This window comes from Pavona decussata, unplaced genomic scaffold (genome assembly GCF_977016875.1).
Source record: "Pavona decussata unplaced genomic scaffold, jaPavDecu1.1 SCAFFOLD_64, whole genome shotgun sequence".
Classification (NCBI taxonomy): domain Eukaryota; kingdom Metazoa; phylum Cnidaria; class Anthozoa; order Scleractinia; family Agariciidae; genus Pavona; species Pavona decussata.
Genome location: NW_028145484.1, coordinates 848899 through 870532, shown reverse-complemented (window position 1 = coordinate 870532; position 21634 = coordinate 848899). Strand labels below are relative to the sequence as shown.

The 21634-nt window shown below is 38.8% G+C and overlaps 1 protein-coding gene and 1 non-coding gene across 2 annotated transcripts; both read right to left on the bottom strand.

The window, feature by feature from the left end:
• Positions 1 to 1344: 1344 nt before the first annotated feature.
• On the bottom strand, positions 1345 to 20638 carry LOC146478300 (uncharacterized). Its single transcript, XM_085111837.1, has 19 exons — positions 19648 to 20638; positions 18328 to 18434; positions 17298 to 17394; positions 16946 to 17012; positions 15864 to 16010; positions 15045 to 15104; positions 13790 to 13846; positions 10103 to 10344; positions 8990 to 9159; positions 8078 to 8129; positions 6568 to 6636; positions 5247 to 5335; positions 4741 to 4823; positions 4525 to 4582; positions 3933 to 4014; positions 3603 to 3757; positions 2825 to 2912; positions 2429 to 2506; positions 1345 to 1693 (listed from the first exon to the last, which is right to left on the bottom strand). Exons 1-19 carry the CDS (start codon positions 20602 to 20604, stop codon positions 1610 to 1612), a joined length of 2742 nt encoding a protein of 913 aa, XP_084967963.1. The 5' UTR covers positions 20605 to 20638; the 3' UTR covers positions 1345 to 1609.
• Trnat-ugu (transfer RNA threonine (anticodon UGU)) lies at positions 3330 to 3402 on the bottom strand. Its single transcript has one exon. It is a non-coding gene; the product is annotated as a tRNA-Thr (tRNA).
• Positions 20639 to 21634: the final 996 nt, after the last annotated feature.

Here is a 21634-nt window from a genome sequence, read left to right as displayed (position 1 = left end):
CATTCTACTGCTTTACTGTCACCAATACCAACATAACTCTCACAGGTGTTTAAACCACTCTTCGTTAGGCCTACAGAACATTATAAATTTGAGGGGGTGGCGGCTAATTGTTCCTCTCACCAAACGTTTTAGCAGTTTAATGCCTTGTATATTAATTATTTCTTAAATTTGCAAGAGACTCCGTGGCTTTGTTTCACTCATCGCATATTTCAATTCTCTTTGCAAGAGTTTAAGAGAAAATTTGACCATTTTTCCGACCCAAACGTCGTAAAATATAAGTCAGTCGTCTTCTTATTTCGCATAGTTTCGTACGATCAAGGTTCCATTTTATTTTTGAGGAAGGGAGTTCGGCAAACACCAAAAATTTCATTCCTGCAAGGCCTCCCCAGTCTCCACCTTGGATACCTTACGAGGTTTACACAATGTCGTATCCCTTATTGCCACTATGAGTATTGATGTACACGCGCATAGAATCCCATTTATTAGGCAGAGAACGGCGTGAATAGAGCTCCAGCCAGGCAAGGAACAGAAGGAACATCAGTTTGGGGCTTAGCACCGATCTACAGTATTAAGAGTTAAGCAGTGATTCGAAAACGGTTAGATTTCATTTATTGTGATGGGTAACTATTTAAATATGTTAAAAATTACGATCCTCTGCAGCTAGTCTTCGTTGGTGTAGTTGTTATGGATAGAGAAATGAAGGAAACGACTCGGAGTGGAGGCTTAATGATTATTCTGTATTTTTCATTTTTTCTTCTTTTCCTCTTAAGTTTGAAATAAGTTCCACTTCATGTAATTTTAAGTGAATGTCCAAGGTCAGTTTGAGAGATAGAAAGGTGTGTTCACCTCTGTAAAAACAGCGAAATAGAGCTCAGGAAAACGAAACTGAGCAAAGCTTTCAACAGAAAAACAATTGGCCATTCAACCAATAACCCCTCTTCAAAAATAAAATGATTCAGCCCTCAGCAAACCAAATCAAGAGAAGGAGAAAAGGGAACGAACAAATAACAAAACCAAAAGACAAACAATATGAGAAGATTGCGAATTTTTACACAAAACATGCCTACAAACGCTTCAAAGACAGTTTCCATTTAGTCCTTTTATTATTTCATTCTTTCTAGATATTAATCAGTTACTCTTTATTTTATGGCTTGCGCACGTATAGTAAATATCTATAAATACCATAACGAAAATATCATATTTTCTTCGAACATAAATATTACTCAATGAAACTGTAGACGACTTTCTTCGAATTAAAATCCAATCACGCGAATTTTTAGCTTCCCCCCTAGAATCAAAGGTAGTTTTTCTAAACTAAACGTGATTTTAACTTCGAGTCTGTGGATCAAATCTTAAAGCGGCGCGATTCAAACAAAAACTGGTGAGCGTATTCTGTTGCAGTGTTCTGTATAGTTATCGTCACTTTTTTAAAAGTTTTTCAATTTCGGTATTCACAATGATGCAAATTCTGTTCAAAATTCCCTATAAAGGTTACAAAGTAATGTCTTTCGTCGCTAATGGTAACAAGCCATCTTCGCCATCTTCGTCATTCTTGTGGCATACACTTCCCTTCCCCTCCCCCCTTGAGTCATATTTGTCCGCGCGTCGATCAAAGCATCTTTTTGGGTGCATTTTGGTGAACTGTATGCGGCGTGATGACGTTTTCCTCAATTGAAATTTGCTTATTTTTACCCTAAAACAAAGAAAAGAAATAAAAAGCTCACTTTATTGTCAGCTAAACTAAAAGGTACCCGCAAGGGTGCACGTTTTTGTTATTGCAAGACTGGGCCCTTCCTCGTGATTGTGGCTGTAGCGCAAGCTCGTTTCCAGGGCTTTTTCCCAATCTTCAAGGGAAAAGGCCCTGGGAACGAGGTTGGCAGTAGTGCTAACTTTGGGCGCTGTTTATTATGCTGTACAAGAAGCCTCTGACTTTGGCGTCTGTGAAAGAAGTCCTTACGCGACCAGTCAAATTAATAAAATCATTGAGGACAAAGGAAAACCTGGGTACCTGGAGAAAAACCTCTCGGACCAAGGACGACAAACAACAGAATATTAGTTCGGGAAAACAACCTGACGATACTGGTGGGAGGCAAAAATTTGCAGAACTTTTGCCTTGCATTTCTCCTAGAATTATCAGAATTATTAATGATACCCTCGAAGGTGGTTCAAAAGACTCGGCTGCGCCTCGTTTTTTCAACTCGCTTCTCAGTGTTAGGAAATCGGCTGAATCGTTCTAGCGAGTGTTTCATAAAGTGCGTAAAAGTGGGTTCTAACTTTGAGTCTGGATGAACTTCCTCAAATGTGAACACATGGACAAGGCACACCTTTCCTGTGATTCCTGTGGTGCTGTTTATTATGCTGTATAAAGTAACTTTCAGGCTCTGGAAGAAACCCCAAATTGTGATTATTCAGAGGTTGCATTTCTCACCTTTGCATCCGGGCAATCTAGGTCCCAGATCCTTGTGAATCCGTCAGCAGAGCAAGAAACCACCCTTTGTGGCAAGGCCTGGAAACGAACATATACATAGAATTTATTTATTTATTTATTTATTTATTTATTTACTTAATTGTTTGTTTTTGTTTACTTACGCAGTTTGTCCCATTAAATATAATAATAATAATAATAATAATAATAATAAATAATTTTTTTTCTATAGCGCATTTTCCTAACGCTCAAATGCGCTTTACAGTGTCAAACATATTATAATCTATACACTAAAAATGTAAAAAAAAATCTAAGAATCAAAAAATCAAAAGTAAGGGTAGTCCTTATAAAGATTATTTAGCTGTTCTATAGGACCGTTATCTAGGATTATAAACGTACCTTAACACAGAACACGGGGCCTTTGTGTCCCTGTAGGGATCTCAGACAGGTGCACGTACTAATATCCCACTCCTTTATTAAATGGTCCCTGTAGATTTCAAGTAAAGAGAACAAAGTCTTGAGTTCGTTTACTAGCAAGAGCAAACAAGTTTAAAAACAGCCAAACTTCCCGATAGCCGAAATTAGCAACTATGGAATATGAAGAGAATAACTGACTGAACACCTTTACTCACAAGAGCAAACATTTGTAATTAGTCAAAATTCCCGCTCAACGAAACTAGCGACTACTTGACATTAACGATTGCCATTTCAAGGGAACGATAAAGCTGCATACGAGCCAAAGGTGGCCAACACGGCTGGAACGTAACCTTGTTTCTGTAGCATGAAGCAACTAGGAGTAATGCTGAAATAAATGTGATGGTATATTTCAAGCCTGGTGAATGAATGAGAATGATGTATCATTCTAGAAAGTGACACAGGCATACTCGGAAAAAAGAAATCCGAGTGCTCCTATCAGGAGTCGAACCTAAGACCTTCCGATTACAAGTTCGGATGCTCTACCACTGAGCTACAGGAGACTCGTGGGAGCTAAGACCATTAAACTAGGTTTATGGGACAAATATCCTGCATACTGCTAAGATTTGAATGTCGAACGTGTGGTATATAGGATTAATACTACTCCCCCAAGGATAAGATGCTACTCCATCACACACTTGACACTAGAACACCGAGGGTCGACTCCAAAATAGAAATATAACTTGTAGTTTTGAAAGCTTACCCTCCCGAAGAGAAGAAATGCTGCTGACCGTTGTAGTCAAGCGAGTGGACTGGGCCCTCGTGAGCCTGAATAGCAACTTGGCATTCACCAGTTTCCAGGTCCCAGAACATTATCATGCCGTCCGCGGAACCGCTGAACACCAGGTTACCAAGCACCTGAGACAAAAGAAACAAAGCTGTTTAACGAATGACCTTGGGTTTTGAATGTTAGTCTGTTTGTTTTTGTGTTACTGAAAATGAAAGTGAAATTTCTGAAAGAAAACCGAATAACTGTGGTAAGAAATCGTGCTACTTTGCCTTAAAAACGTTTTCATAAATCTTGCTCTCTTACCTTTAGCGTGAGTACCACATCCCTATGTCCAACAAATGTTTGAAGACAATCACTTGTCTCTAGACTCCACAGTTTTAAAGTCCTGAAACATAACGCCATTTAAGTTTTAATCTTTTTGAGAGGCAACTCAAGGGCGAACATGGTTTCAATCTAATGGGTGAACTGACCGGCCGGCCGGTGATATCCCTTCGCGTACTGAGAATGCATCAATTTCAAGGCTTCGGTGCCGGGTCCTTTGAAGTCCTTCAAAGTGGCACACATCTATTCAGATTGTGTCAGACTGAAAAATTTGTAGAACCAGCCCTTCAACATGGCGCATTCTGTTTACAAACTAACAGGTCTGGTCGAGCAGTTCTTACAGTAGGAATGTGCCCTTACGTCTGAGTCTAAACTTGCTTTATGGGGCATGGTTGATACCTCTGCACTCCCACCCCACCCCTAGTTGGGAAGCCAGTCCATCAGAGGGTCCCCCCAGTATTCTGTGAAGATTCCTTAACAGATATTCCCAATAGAAACTTCATGTTAATTAACATAAAAACAACTCAAATGAATTTCTCTTCCAAAGAGCTTTTGGATTGTCAATGTTACTTACCCATCAACAGAGCCGCTAACAATGTACTCTTCATTGAACTGAAGGCTTGTGACTGCACCTGGAAACATTAAACCATTTTATGGTACTTAGACCAGATTGCTTACATGCAAGGCTTCTACCAAAAGATCGAATATTAGGAGAGGAAAGTCGCGTTTTAACGAAGGAAAGGATATTCACAAAACTCATTACTGAGGAAACAAGTCATTATTTTTGCACCTTCGTGTCCTTGAATGATGCCTTCACATTCCCACGTGTCTGTACTCCAGATCCGAATGGTACGATCATGTGATCCGGTAACTCTAAGAGCAAACAGATTGCTTCACATCAGCTAGTTCTCGTCGCTCACGTGAGCGTTTCAATTTTTTTTTCGTGGAGGGTGGGAAGGGGTGGAGGAGGGTAGTTAGTATGTGCAGGAAATGTTCAAACCTCAACGCTCTTTTCTGAGATGACTGCTTCTGTGGTTTATCTACATGTAGGTTGAAATCATTTAGAATGTAATAGAGCTTTACCTTCTCAGTTAGAATTATTGTTAAAGCTACAAAGAGTATTAAAAACCTGGGGGGAGGGGGAGAAAAAAGGGGAAACAGACAAAAACAACGCGAGTCAAGTTGCGGAAAGGAGGAGAAAGATAACAAGAAGAAAAATATAACGAGACGGGAAGAACTAAGGAGAGACAGGAAGGCAACCAAAACACAAGTTCTTGTTCATTTGTCTATACTTACAAAATATCGTCATTAAATTGTAAACAAGAAACGCATCCAGAGTGACCATACAGCACTTTGAGTCTGTTAAACTTGACAATATCCCAAACCTGCAACAGCAAGGATGAAAGGTTATACAACGGTCTTGTCGGCATGACAATGAAAATTTTGTATTCATGCTAAGTAAACTTCATGCCCTTATAAAAAAAAAAACATTTATACTGAGACGGAAAAATTCGTGTGGACGAACTTGGGAAAACATTTTTAGCTCATCATGACAATCCGCCTGTATATAAATACGGGAAAACAAAAATCCTTGCTAACTTGACAGAGACAAGTACAAATTTTCGTTTTAACAAAGGCATGGCGAAATTTTGATGTAGAGATGATCGATTTTATGTTCCAAATCAAAAGGAAGTGTTCAACTTTATCTCTGGTTCAAAGGCAATGAACGAGTCAAAAATAATTGAACCATTTCCCTAGAAGTGTTAAAACATATGGCGTTTCATAGTTTATGCTCTACCGAGACTAAGGGCGCTTACCATTAGTCAGAACTGGCCGGCCAGACCAGTCCATTTGCAAAGAGAATTCCATTTTTAATCAGCACTGTCCAGTCAGATCAGTTTATTTCTATATAGTATGCATAGCAGTGATGGGTTTTGAGCGAAAACACTAGAAAGAAGCCTATTTCATTTTCAAAATGACAGGTCCGACTGGCCAGTTCGGACTTTTGGTAAGCACCTTAAATTTCCTGTAAACTTATATATTTAGTAGGTATAAATTCAGTAAGACTGCCTATTTTAAATACCAACATTCGACCTATTCTCGGACACCCATGGCCAGTGGCAGAAAAAAAGGACGAATGAAAGTCGAAATGTGCGGGAAAACCTGCCGATAAAGTTTGGATTTGGCCCCTATTTTCCTACCCTGCTAGCAGAGCGTTTCTTTCTAGCAAGTCTTTAAGCATGAACGTAGTCGTTTGCGTCTCTGGTATTTCGCGTAGTTGGCTTGTTTACGCCCCGTTTCTCTTAGGGGACGTAAACAAGCCGCGAACGAGACGCGAGTGACCACATGCATGCTAAAAGACTTGCCAAGAAGAAAAGCTCCACTAGAAGGGTAACATTTTCCTCGCCAATCATGTTAGACTTTACCTCATCGCGAATTTCTCCTCCCACATTGTAGATCTCTACGGAATTAAAGTGCCGGATGTTTATCAAAAGTTACAGAACGAAATACTAGAGGCGTTTAGCTACACTGTGATATATAAAATGATATATACAAGGCTCTCTAGAAAAGCGTTTTATTGACTGGACTATGAGTATAAAAATTAAAATTGACCCACCATAATGGTCATATCCCATGAGCCGCTTATTATCTTGTCATTGTCAAACTGAAGGCATCTCACTCCTCCCTGCAAATTGAACATGTATTAAGTAAGCAAAACAACATTAAATTCTCCCTGAGCAAACATTTAAAATATTTAAAAACTTAATCCAACGTACCGGAAAAGAAGGCGACTGGTACATTTTCCATAATTCTTAGCTGATACGAAAACCCGAAAACGGGCCACAAAAACTTCAACCTTGCTTACACAATGTTGTTGGTAAAAAGTGTGGAATTTCGCAAAAATAAGGCCTTCTATGTGCCTTTAGTATAAATCTACTAGTGTTCTATCACGAATGCTGTTCTCTGATTGGCTACGCTACTCGCTATCTATTCTGTGATACATAGTGAGTAGCGGTTTTCAACAAAATGGGTGCCGCTTCGTCGCGTTTTCGAAGTGTCTTCGATGAGGAAATAGATAATTTACTTGTTTAGTTTTGAATCACTAGTAGATTTATACTAAAACAATTAAATTATTCGCTCTCGATTTCTTTGCGTGATAGTTGTTTCGGGCTTCGCCCTCATCAACTATCACGCGATAGAAATCTCGAGCTCATAATCTAATTGTTAAATATTGGCTGTGTTAGGTTTCCAAGGCACTGTGGTAAAATATACAACCGCCATCTCTTTTCGTTCGGTGGAATATACTCTCTTCTTGAGGGGCTTTTTAGGGATAATGAAACAAACCGCGCTCAGAAACAAACATTTCAAATACAAACTAATATGGGGAGGCAGAGCAGCTGGTTATTTTCAAGCATGGTATTGGTTGAGGAGTTGAACTCGGAGTTACCGAGAAACAACTCCAGCTAGTGGTCAGAGTGGAACTTGAGCCCGGGACTTCCGGACTTCAAGTCCGGCGCCCTAACCACTCGACCACGCTGTCTCCAAGTGTGTGCTAATTACGAAATTATCAGATTTTTAGGACGTATTGTTTTGGGGGCAATTTTGGCTCTTTTTATTCCGACAGAATTTAATAGACAATATCAGTCCCAAAAGCACGCAATTCCTCTGTATTACCGGACGTCTATTCTGCTATCTAGGCCATACAGAATGAATGGATTACTATTCTGTTCATTCCCAAAACAAAATAGATCCCAAAAGCACATGAATAGCGTTTATTCCGAGTATTCCTATCCCGGAATAGTCCCCCCAAAAAACACACAAGGAAACACAAGAAGTAGTAAATGGTTGTAAACGCAGTTAATATCCTCAGTGTAATAAAAACATGTTTAACTTATAGAAAATTCTATACCAACGTCCACGACCCCCTCCCCCCCCCCCCCCCCCCAACAAATGATCGTCAAGTATAAGGGGCGGGTTGTATTGGAAAATAGATAAATAAATAAATAAATAAATAAATAAATAAACATGTAGCATTGTAAGTGCGCGTGTATGATATTGCGACATCGAAACGTTTCGAACTCCATCCGTGAAAAATAAATAAATAACCCTTTATTAAAGAGAATCACCTTGTGTCCTTTTAGCTTGTGAATACTGCGCCCACTTCTCACATCCCACACTCTAACGACAGCAAAAAGAAAAAAAGAAAGGTTAACATTTTAGACAACTGCGCATACATTTAAAACTCTTATTTCGGCAAGCGTTTTGTGCCAGAGCACCATTTAAAGGGGCAGTATCATGGGAGATATCATGATTTTTAGCCAAAATTCACTAAATTTAAACTTTGAACACTGTGTTACTTAATTTCTCAATCGGTAATTTAAAGAAATATTAATAGTGATTCTAAGACGAAAGGTTGAACCAAAATATAGTACAACCGGCGATTTTAGTGCATTACAACAGCGAAATTTGAAAACGTCCGCCAGACGTTTTCAAATTTGAACCCCTCTCTATCTTGGTCATCTGCCAGCGAAAATATCCGTGGATAGTTTCTTTGCATTCTGATTGTCTTTTAATGGAATTTTGTCATTATATCTTGGCTGCTATCAACCACATAGCGTCTTTCCGATTTTCAATGTGTTACCAAAAATAGCGTGATACTGTCCCTTAAAAGGTACATAATTGACTCGAGAAGTGTACAGATAGCTCGACTATGCCAAAAGGAAGAATCCAACAAAGTCCTTAAAAAAATATCCTTTGAAATGAAATTGTCTCAACACTTTTCTTGCTCGATGTTCGTTTACGCAAAGCAATACAAGATTTTATAGTAAGCGATGTTTTAGTCAGAAGGGTGTCCTATGGACACCCCCTGTTGGGAAAAATGCATTCAAAATTCACCTAATCTTTTAAAGACAATACAAGGAACATGCTCCTGGGATGCCCAACTTCCAATTTCTGACTAAAAGCCTGAGAGTATGTTGCGAAATTCTGGTATGCAATTCTTCTTTATTGTAGTATCGTAGATAACAGGTTGAGCCTACCGTATGGTGCGGTCAGCAGAGCCAGTGATGATTCTCCTCTTATCAAACTGCAAACAGAGAATTGCATCCATGTGTCCCTGAAGCCTTCGCACTCTTCGGACGGCGAAAACGCCTTGAATAGCGAAGGACAAGTAACGGAACTTGTGTTTATTTGGGTCACCATCTTCTTCCTATAAAGACAAACAGTAACAAACGGAGGTAGATGTAAGGAATTTTTGGTGTGCGTAAATGAGACGCAACCTCGTTCCCAGGGTCTCTCCTCTTCACGTCACAGGGTGAGACACTGGGAACGAGTTTGGATGAGGGGTTTCCGAGTGAGTGTCGTAGAACCCAAACCAAAGGAATTACACTGACCAATGATGACAAACGTAAACAGCGCTATGAACCAATAAGAAATCGAAGCAAAGACGTGTAACCGGCGCAAAGCGCGGGAAAATGCGCGTGAGTAAGTAACGATTAGTTTTGGTTCTCATTTACCAATCACAGAGCGTTTTAAAGCAAAACCAAGGACTTTCGACACTCGAGCGCGTTGAAAGTGATTTTGCGCCTTTTGAGTTCGCTTTACTACGTTCTGTGCCACTCTGTGCGAAACCTAAACCAATCGTCATTTGTTCGCACGTGGCTTCCCGCGCTGGTTACATGTACCATGTACATGCTTTGAGCTCTGATTGATTGAATAGGCTGTTTACGTCTTTTCAGACACTCGATTGAAAACCGTTTTATCAATTAATCGCAACATTTAACAAATCGACGGCAGTTTTCTATGGTCTATACTCTTAAAGACCATAAAATGACGTCAAAAAATGTTCAAAACTCAAGTGGAACCACGAGCCGCAGGCGAGTGGTTTCACTGCTAAGTTTATGGTCTATAAGAGTATAGACCATAGAAAACTACCATCGATTTGTTTTTAACAATAACATGGAAAAAGCACGAGCGGAATTGGCTATTTTTTTTTCGTTGAGAAAGCGCGCGCGTTACATCTGACGTCATTTTTATTGTCTGTGCTCTTATAGACAATAGCTACGAGCCAATCAGCGCGCGGGAATATGGACAGTTATTGTAAAAAGGTGCATGAATGATGCAATGACTTTAGAGATGATGCTTTAGCTCACCAAGAGATTTGACGCCTGGACTAACGTTGGTCTCACATCCAATGCTACATCCAATTCTTCAGGTTTATCGTCATTCGCCAGGGCCTTCAGACTGCGCGCCAAGATCTTTAAGTTGCCGCCGGTCAAATCATTTCCATCAAAATCTGACGCAACGAAGTCATCGCCATGCTCCTTCAATTCAGTGGTGGCCGGGGACTGGGCCGGACCAATGTCCTCCATGGAATGACTACAGGGAATTTCAACTGACAAAGAAATATAAAACTCAAACATTTCGCCCATTAAGTTATTTTGTGTCATCATAACTAAGTATGCTATCAAGATACAAATTACTTAAGCCTTTCCCATTTTTATTCTCCGTGTTCCTCATCTGACTCACCCAGATTTTGGCGATTTTCAAAAACAAAATTTCAAAATTCCCATCTCTATTTACGGTATTACCGATTTACTTACAATAATCAAAGAAAGATAAAAACTAATGTTGGTAATATTAGTAAGGTAACAATAGTAAGATTGAATTTTATTTTTGTTCTTTTTTCCATTGCTCGGAAAATAAAAGAAGCAGTTAGTCTGCTAATATAGGGATCAGCATGGTTGATAAGAAATGCAATTTATTCATGAAAATTAAAGCTTGTAAATACTACGTTCATCCTTTTGTGAAAAACAATATTTCTGATATCGTCATATAGCGGGCAGTACAGTACGGGCAGATTACGAAACTTTTCTATGCAGGGGACCACACGACACACAAATAAACTGTTCTGAATACGTTTCGTTGCCGGATCTCTTGCAGTAGAAATGCACGTGCCAGACGTCACTTTACGTGTAAATAAACCAAACTGACGCTACGGTAGCTTTCCAACGCAGACGTATTTCCGGCTGTCGCTTCTCTCCGCTGAAGAGAAGGTAAGCGACAGCCGACAATACGTCTGCGTTCGCAGGCTAATACTACGGCAAAGGGCTTTCTTATTTGGGGCAATATTTCAAATAGTACCACTACAGTCTTCTTCAGGGCTAGAGTAGAAACCTCTTCCTCTGGCCCTGAAGAACACTAGTGGTACTAGTATAGTTGAAATATTAGTCCAAATAAATTGCCCTTTGCCGCAGTGTCAGCTCTGCAATCAGTTTGATTTATTTACGGGCAGGTTCTTAGACGTCGTGGGGGTTTTGAAACGGTAAATCTTAGATTTGTAGTACACTTTGTTTTTTTTATAAGAACTTTTTTTATTAGAACGTTGAGGCTGAGATTAACCAAAATTTTAAGAACGTATTACGGACATTCCTCAGGCTGCACGAGAGTCGATTAAGAACGTTTTTATTTTGTTAATCTGTATATAAAATCAAGGTAGCAAATGTAAATTAACCAAAATACTCAAGGGCATGTTTCGTATAACATTAACAATGGCGACACACATCTCGGTTTGTCATAATCAGCAGTTCTTGATACCATATCTCAGCAGGCAATGCTTGATTTACTGAAATACATGAAGTGTATACCATGTAATTTAAGAACATCTAAGAACGTTTTCGGCCTCACATCGCAAAAAAATATAAGAACGTTCAGCCTCGGCTCCAAAATTAGACGTTCTTATAAAAAAAAACAGAGTGTATAAGACTATAACAACATTTCACCCAATTCCGTTTTAACGTTGATTATGAAATTATGAACATCTTTCACGCTAACACCGAAAGCATTTTCGGATTTAACAACCTTTTACTATCAATTCTTTCAAGTATTGTTAAGTTTGCCACTGTAAGATAGGTCTAAGATACAATGTAGCTAAACAAATTGTAACGCATCACTGGTCAACAAAGCGTAACATAAGAGATTGTATGGATATGGCGTTAAAATTCGATCGAAAATTGAACAATACTCCTTCGGAAACCCACAAAAATTACAATAAAGTCTGAAAAAGTTTCCATGGTGTGTTTTGCTGTGTTTTTATCGCTTCCCCCGACAGGGGGAATCCACGTGAAACCTTCGGCTCGCAATAAACTAAACACACCGCCTCCCGGGAGGGTGTGTGTGCAATTGGTTGCAAGCCAAAGGTGTTTCACGTGGATTCCCCCTGTACGGCAAATTTTAGTATTCGTGCCTAGGTTTGACCGTGAGTTTATTATGACATTCCAGCGACACGGCTAGTCCGCGGCAAAAATGGCGCCCGATTTGAATTCAACTTTGCTTTCAACGAAGGCCTGTCTCTCAATAAATGAACTTCTCAAAGAACGAGCCGCTCAAGAAGGACCAAGAGTGACCGCACATCATCCTTCATGGCAAATGGTGAGGCAGGTAAGCGTGCGCTTAAGTTTCAAGCGAATTTTAGCGAGGTTTTCGATGTGCTCTCTTCAAATGACTGGTCAAATTACGTTCAAATTCGACAGTGCTGCACGTGCACCAGCCGCTAAGAAGCCATATGAACACCCAGCATAACATACCAGGTAAGCTTTTTTAGACTTTATGGTAATTTGTGTGGGTTTTCGAAGGAATATTATTTAATTTTCGATCGAAATTTAACGCCGTACAGACTCTTAATATGTTACACTTTGGTGACATGAGGTCCCGCGTGTCGCCGTCGAACTTTTGGAAAATATCTGTCCTGAAAAGGAAAGTTGAACCTTACATTCGGTAACTGGAAGGATTTAGCAGCCAACATATCTACTAGCTTTTTTATTTCTAGAACAATTTGTTCGTTGCTTTGATTTTTCGTCCTTGTTTTTGGTCCCGTACGTAATGGCGGCTGATGGTGAATATGTAGCTCATGATTAATATAAACTTTACAGCACACCGATCTACCGAGCGAGTGAATTTTTCCCCCAATTGCTATAACTCGTTCATTGCACATTCACGAGTTAAAAGCGTATACGTACTTACAATTGTTATTGAAAAGGTATTCATAAGTCAATTTTTTCCCCTTAATAAATTCAGAGATCAGCATTTGGCCGGGGAGTTTCTTTAACACGTTACAATAACGTTCTACCCTTTCGCAGTGTTGTCTCTTTCGGTTTTTACTGACAACTGTCAAATTTTGTTCATGGCTTGCGAATGTTGTGGTATTTAGTATTCGATTGTATGGATGAATTCTTAAGCGTTCGGACCACAACATCCAGCCATCTTTGTTCTGTGACCACAATTGCTTCTGGTGATGTTGGGTTTGCTGTGCTCCTGGTTTCAGACGCCTGTTGCCTATTTTTTTTTCCTCCGGACGACCGGACGACCGACCGAGCCGCTATATTTTGAAACCGGATCGACGGAAAACCTTAAGCAGAGGAAGAAAAGGGGATGGTCTAACCATGCCATACATGTCATACATGAATGACAGAATTTTCTCTTATTTGCTTGATCAAATGCAAGAGAGGATCCTCTTTTGTCAAATGTTCACGTTGTTCCCGAGAAAATCGAAAAAAAAAATTCCTTATCAATTTTTCTTCTTCGCATTTGAGACGTATAAAGGTGTCAAATTTCACATCCGCTGGGAATACATTGTAGTAAGGCAATGCTTAGTCTCGTGGTTTCTCTATTCCTAAGTAATTTCATTCTGAGTATTCAACAATCCCATTCATATTTTCCTCCACACAGCTTTCTTCCTCTGCACACGAAAAACAACTGTCACATACACTTTAATGCACGTACCCAAGGTTTCAACATATTGTACATATACTACATATTGGCAAACATTTTTTCTGTCTTACCAACTCCACTTGCCACAGTCTTCAGATCGTCCTTATCTGGAGGCTTCGGGGGAAGTTCTGAAGAACAATGAACAGAGGTCAGAACACTTACACCAAAAAATAAAATAGAAATGAATCTCTTTGGACAGTTACTGTGCTGACGAGAGCCAACCAGCTCGATAGCTTGACTTTCGGTTTGGTCTCTACCATTTCGCTGTCATGTTAAGTTTCCTACGTAGTATCAGCCTTGTTTACTTATCTTTGCTTATTTTTGCGCAGTTTATACCTATGCGGGAAAAGCAGATCTTAGCAAGGGTTATTGGAATCCGAAAAAAAAATTTCTAGGGGTAACCATGCATTTTTCAGATACAATTAAGCTTCAAATTTGGGAAAAAATTCCATACAATGTTTTGTATTTTGGTAATTTTTTTAGAATTATTGTTGCTTAGTTATCTGTAAAAAATGTGTGGTTACCCCCAAATATTTTCATTTTGGATTCCAACAGCCCTTGCTTAGATCTGCTTTTTCTGCATAGTCATCAACCGCGCAAAAATACTTTGGTATTAGTAGGCTGAGTGACCGTCCTTAAACACTTACTGTGGGTCTTTAAAAATAAACAGTCCCTGGACCTGTATGTGCTTCAAGTAATATATCAAACACCTGGAAGAGTGTTTCCAAATGCAGCAGTTTTTTTTTTTAACCAACTTGGAGGTGTTTGGAAATTGGACATAACTTCTCAACCATTAATAAGTCAACGAGAAATTCAAAGCAAAAGTTCAAATCTACTATATCTATCAATATCATTCCATACTCCACATGTGACCACTAAGCCTTCAGTCTATAAATGCATGCTAATGAGATGCATCAACTGTATGATAGACATCACAAAGTGTCCCCTACCCTAAATTCTTACCAAAACACAAATAATTCTGTCAAACATGAAGTCATATGCAAATGACGAAAAGGTCTGTTTTATATAAAGCTCCCAAAATCAGGATTAGGTGCATTTCTGGACATAAGTGGTCCATAGCCAGCTGCATAATTTCCTAGTGAACAGGCTCCCAGGTGGGGTATAGTGCAAAGAGCTCAGTCTGGGAGCGAGACTGACCTCGACTCACTCCACTCACCAGTTTTTCTCTTTGCCCTATACCCTACTTGGGAGCCTGTTTGCAAGCTACAATCCTTGAGTCGGTACCAAGGAGAGTGGTTGTTTATGCAGTAGTTACTTAGCACATGAACCCACAGTATTGTAGTATTATTGTATTAAAACTTTTACCAGTGGAACGGAGCTTCCTCTTTTCTTCCCTTCTTCCTGCCGCTAGTTTCTGTTTCAGTTCTATGAAATAACAAATTCAAATATCTTTTATTTCTTACAAGTGCATATCACGGCTGACAGACAAAAATATAATTTCTAAAAATTTGATGGAAAGAACCCAAAATAGCTTCATAATTATTTTGAACAATTTCTAAATTGCTAATGCTGAGTAACAGCAAATCATTTTCAACCACCAAATAATTGATTTTGAGATTTCAATTGAATTATAGGAAATATAACTAGTTAATCTACAGTGCAACACCTATTTATACAAGGCAGACTGGAAAGTTCACATACTGGAGCAGCTATAAGTGACCACTGGGCTGGTATTTTTTAACTCCAATTTCTGTAGCATGAAACAACTGGGAGTATTCTTATTATTACACTGATCTCACCCGTGAATAAACTGGTACATATATGTAAGATTATAGTCCAAAATTCTCATTCTTATTGTTAGACTAATCTCACCCCTGAATAAAAATATGGTACAGTCATATAGTCCAAAATTCTAGGAACAATATCATTGAATTATTATGAGGCCTTTCCACAGTGTATATAATGTATTTATATAGTGTATATATATAATGCTAAAATTATTATTGTAATTGTATTTCATTTTATTTTGTCTATTCACTCTTTCTTTCTAATATTTATTTTCTCGAAGATATTAGCTATTCAAAGCTACTCAACAAATTCGAGAATAAATAAAGTATATGTATGTATGTATGTATTAAAATTTATTGAGTGTTCAAAGGGTTGTTTACTGAACGTACAACTCACCTTTTTCTTGCTGTTCCTCCAGTTTTAGCTTGATTAGCTCCTTGTAAAAAACATGCACTTCCCTGTAAGCCTGTTTCCAATCAACTGCTTGCCCTTTTCCAAGGACTTCAATTTTGTGAGTCAAATCTTCAACTCCCTCGCTAGCACCTACACACAGCCAAAGTGTGACTTACTACAGTTGCAGTGATTTAATGTTTAAGCACTGGACTCAGTGATGATTGTGACATGCAATTTGAACCAAAGCCAATTTTTTACCCTAAGAGTCCCATTTGATTAGCACCCTGTGGGGGTGGGTGGGGGTACTCCTTGGATGTACAGCTCAGTTCTTCCAACCCTGACCCTATTTCAGACCAAAATATGTAATTTTCCGTTACCCTTTTTCATACCTGGGGACCATTTCTCGAAAGTCCCGGTAACTTACCAGGCCTAATAAGTGTCTTTGGTGATAAAAATTGATGTTTCTTAACATTAATTTTTGAATGTTAAATTTTTGAATGCTAAATTTTAAAATCTTTTAATTCTATGAAAACATTGACCAAGTGCCATGTCTGTAATCGCTATGTTATCGGCGGAAAAACATTTAAAATATACTTATGAGGCCTGGTAAGTTACCGGGACCTTCAAGAAATGGGCCCCTGGCCTTTAACGTTCATACCCATTGCAAGATCTGCAGTGCGTTTCTCAAAGCTCGCGAAGACCTTTCAGGTCCAAAAGGTATTTTTTTATCCCTTTTCTACAGATTGCTGGTTGTTTTTCGTACAAACTAACTCAATGTGTTTCTTAATCTTGGAAAACTTACAATGTTTTTGCTTTCAAAATTATACAAAAGATGAACTTTTGGTAATGAATTGTATGTAAAATGGTTTTTCAGGTCCGAAATCTTTTCAGGAGTTTGAGAAACGCAAGCCTGGTCTTTAAAAATTCAAACTCATCTGTGTAACATCCATACCCATTTTCAAACTTTCAGGCCAAAATGGTTCAAATCTACACCCATTTTTTTAGCTACAGTATGTAGCTAATATGTAGGGGAGTACCACAGGAATTTTTAAAGTTATTGTAAGTTGAAAGATAGACAGGCTCACCTAAAGCAGCAATTTTATCCTTCCAAAGTTTACTGTCATTTGCTAAGAATCTCCACCGATAACAAACCTAAGGAATTTCCAAAAACACATAATAAAAATTAATAAACGAGTTTTTGTTGAGACACAATTGCATGGCAATTTTCATTGTTTTAATCATAGCCCTGCCCATCATAATCAGCTATATTATCCTAGCTTTTTACATTTTTAACTGGAGGAGCTAATGGAAGATTGACCAGTTTTTGTGCTCAATAGTTTTCTGCTGTAAGTACACCAATGTCCAAAGATTTGCAAAACATTACTCCGACCATTAAATGATAACAAATTAGTTTATTAATATACTAAATAATTTTACCTGAGAACTTTGACACAGACTTCTGACATTCAGGTAGGAGAATATGTTGAGGAGAATGTGGTCTGGAACACAGTTTAGATCTGTACGATCTCTGAGCCTGTCAGTTGGTTTAAAACATGTGTCACAATGTTGAAAGGTTGAGAACATAATAACATTAACCATCTTACGTCAAATTTTAAGCTGATGTTTTTTGTTTTTTCCGAAATTATCTGAATTCTTGCATGTGGTCTTCAATTTAGTCAGAGAACATCAGGCTATGTCTTTTTTTTCTGCAGATTTATGTTTAGTTTTTGAGAAAACAAGGCCAACATATTGAATGAATGAATATTAAATGAATGAGGGAGTGAATTCATGACTGATCATGAGTTAGTGAATGAAAATTAGCTGACAATAGCAACATCTGAGTCATCCATACTTATATGTAAAGTGTATGTAGTTTCATTTGAAGGGGTGCCTGCAACAAAGCCCTAAGTGACATCTTATAAATGATTATTGCTAGATTCTCCTTCATAGTTGTCTTGTATTCTCTTGTGAAACGAAAGGAGAATTTGAACTCACATTTAAAGTCACTTAGGGTCTTATTCTGTGCACCCCTTCATTTGTGCATGTATAGAAAAATAATACATATGTTCAGAATATACAGAAGCTATCAAAATAAGACATGTTTTGATCATACTACGATCATTGTCAGTTGCGAGTTAAGTTACAGCAGTTTGGAATTTACGATAAAGGCGTGTAGCAATAAAAAACAAGTACATGTAAAAAAAACTATGTAGAAAGTGAAAAGATAATGGTAATTATATATTAAGGAAAACAAAAAGGGGTGACAAAGGTGGCAAAAAGCGATGCGCAAGGAAAGAATTAAAGTGAAAGGATTAAATTTAACATGACAGGGCTGTTTGTTTAAGATGGATTTTTCCCAATGAATGTGTGGGGATTCCTTGATCCTTCTTTGGAATTTGGTATTTCCATGTTTCCTAATAAAATTGTGACCATTCCAACTAACAATATTATTGTACTTCTAATTTACCTTTGAGCCAAACACTGAGCAAAGAAATTAAGACATTCTTCATTACAGCATTTCACCACTTCTGACAAGAGTTCCACCCTCTCATGTGTCTGCCAATCATCCAACCACTTAAAGAAATGAAAACAAAATACTGTAATTAAGTTATCAGTTCACTGAACTACAGGTACATCTTCATTACATTAAAAGGGGAAGTATCATGGGTTTTTTGATATCTTTTGTTAAAAATGATGAAATAAGACCTTCAATCAGCTGCCAAATAATTCTAGAACAACAAGAGGAAAGAAATCAGCTCAATTCTTGAAAGGAACAACTCGTGATCTGTGCTAGCGCATTTTGGAAACAAAAATGCGAGAACTTGAAAAACATTAGCCTAACATTTTTCAAGTTTCAATCCATACCGACCTGCAACTCTGTCTCTGGCCACAGACACTAATAGACAATTTTATTGCACTGGGGTGATAATTTATAACAAACTTGACAATTATTTTGTTAATTCTGCTGACAGAAAAACATTTTTGGGTTTTGAAATGACAGCAAATTTGCGTGATACTTCCCCTTTAAGCCCTAACAGTGATCACATCAAATTTCTGCTTGTAATGTCAATGCTTATTCAACCCCTGGGGTCAGGAGAATTAAGGATGTGATCACCCAAGGTGAATTTTCTTGATATTTTAATAACTTCTCCCCAGCACTTTTAAGAGAAAAGTATGAGGACAAGGTAGGAGAATTTGTTCTTTGATGCAGTAGGGGTTAAAAGGGATATAATTGATACCACTCTCAAACTTGGTCATTTTACTATTTCAAGGATGCTTGTCCCAGTATTGATGCATTTTCATGACATGTACCTGATCTAAGTCAAAATTTGAACGGAAAAAAAAAAAAAAAAAAAAACAGGTGATAAGGTCCATATTATTATTTACAAGCTGCATGCAACATTGCACTGTGCACCCAGACCTTCATTCCTGGGGGGGGGGGGGGGGGGGGGAGGTACTCCAAAAAAAAAAATTGAGTAGAGGTGTGCGGTCCGCTTCCAAAAACCCTTACCCTATTTATGACCAAAATCTGCGATTTTCCCTACCCTATTTATGACCTGAAGTAGCTTCTTCTAAAAAAAAATCGAACCCAGGACTAGAGTGCAAAAATCTATACCCTATTTATTACCAAAATGGCGGCAAAATGGCTAAAAGCGATACCCTATTTATGACCAAAACAGCCGAAAAACCATACCCTTTGACGCCGCACATACCTATATAGCCCATATAAGGGAGTACCCCCCCCCCCCCTGGGCTTCATTCACTGTGGCAACGTACAGTGTATTACCTGGTGAATCTGAGCAATTTGAGATTTGAAGTGATTCGAGAGTTTACTCCGACGTGGCTTCCTGAGGCGTTTTCCTCTGTGTCCTTCCCACCATTTGTCATGTTTAAATGTAACCGGTGCATTCCCATAAAGTTTATCAATATCACCGGTCCTAAGAGCTGTCTTCATCAAGCCAAGTTGCTTGTGGTTAAACTGCGGGAAAAAATGCGGCGTGCTTACTCTCCGTAAAAACGGCGGAGCATGCTCATGGCGTTTGCTTTCCTCTACGTCTAGCGGTTGTTGTGTGATGTGAGCTGATGCGGTCATTAATGTACCCTCGCGGAGCAAAGCGCCAAGTTCTACGTCTCTTAAAGTTTTCTCATATTTTAAGTCTGTGACGTTTGCGCCTACATCGCTTAAACTTAGTTGCAGAGCGTCCGATTCGCTGAATTGCAAACTATCCACTTCCCCGTCTTCAAACTTCTCGGTTTCTCCTGCAGCCGTAATCGAAGAATTAATCCGAGGTATTTCTTTGACTGGTTCAGGTTGAAGCGCATGCGTTAGGTCGTCCTTGCTAAAGCTGGGAGCTGGCGCAGTTTTGACCAGACGAGGTCGTATGAGCGTTGTTGGATAAATTCCTTTGAGTCTTGCAGTGAAATCCCTGTGAAAAACCGGCTCAAGAGTTGTTACTAATGCCTGTAGCTGGCCTTTAGTGCACTTGTCAGAAACACCACACAGTAAGATTCTCTGTTGCCACGATCTCCAGGCAGTGAACCATTCACAAACCTTCTTGCAGATTTGTTTGTGTGAAAATAAACTACTCACTTGCTGCACATCGACCGTGCTGATCTCCAGACTAGGGAGTATCAGCGGCTTGTGGATGTTTTTAAAACCAACTCGCTGATTTTTCTTTCCTTTTCTCACCGCGTTTTCTTTAACAATGGGCAGAAAAGTCAAACTATCCCTTCCGTCCGCCATTTTGGCGGCTTCTGTGTTGTACTTTTACAAGGCGTTCCTTGGCAACCGGGCTCGTCACCAGATCTCCCCTCGCTCTCCGTTGACCACAGGACAACCATATTGGCCTCAGTTAAAAAATTGTTTTTCTGTATTGTAGTCTTGTTTCATTTGTTCTTACAGTTTTTTCATTTGTTATTTATATATAACGCAAGAATGGTGGAGACGGAGGTTCGAGTCCTCCCTGGTGAACCATATTTCCACATGGTACGTTATATCTTGCCTTTTAGTACACATTTACAGGCCGTAATGGAATTTTTCTTCTCAGGAATGCATAAAATATTGCACTGTGCCTCGACCGTAACAAAAAGAATTATTCTGTGATTTTTTCCAATTTTTTGTAAGTGTGTTGTTGTCTTTGTAACAAATTGTTTCAGAGCCACTCAGTTTAGCTTACTTTAATTTTCAGAATATGATCATGGCTTCCTTTATAAGCGTTTTATTTTGGCTCATCTGAAGTTTTCATCTCTACCGCTTCCCAGGGCTTAGCAAAGGCCTATCTGGAAAACTTGAATCAACGAATGCCTTTGCTCTGACGAATCTATTTAATCTTTCAAATTCCCTGTGAGGAACTGCTCAAAATCCCCGCCTGAATCATGAAAAGACTTGAACATCGGCGCATTAAACAAGCGTTTCAGTATACTCACTTACAAAAGCATCTGCCGACGTCAGGCAATTACTCGGATATATTCGCGAAATGCTCATCTTGCGAAGCAGTGACTACAAATCTCCGTGGCTTTAAGGACGGTGCGTACTAATATCGAAGTATTTTTGTGCGGTTTATGGCTATGCGGGAAAAGCAGATCTTAGAAAGGCCTATTGGAATCCAAAACGAAAATTGGGGGTAACCACGCATTTTTCAGAGATAATTAAGCAATAATATCTCTAAAAAGCGCCAAAATATGAAGCAATGTATGGGTTTTTTTCCTAAATTGAAGCCTAATTATCTCTGAAAAATGCATGGTTACCCCTAATTTTCTTTCGAGATACAAAA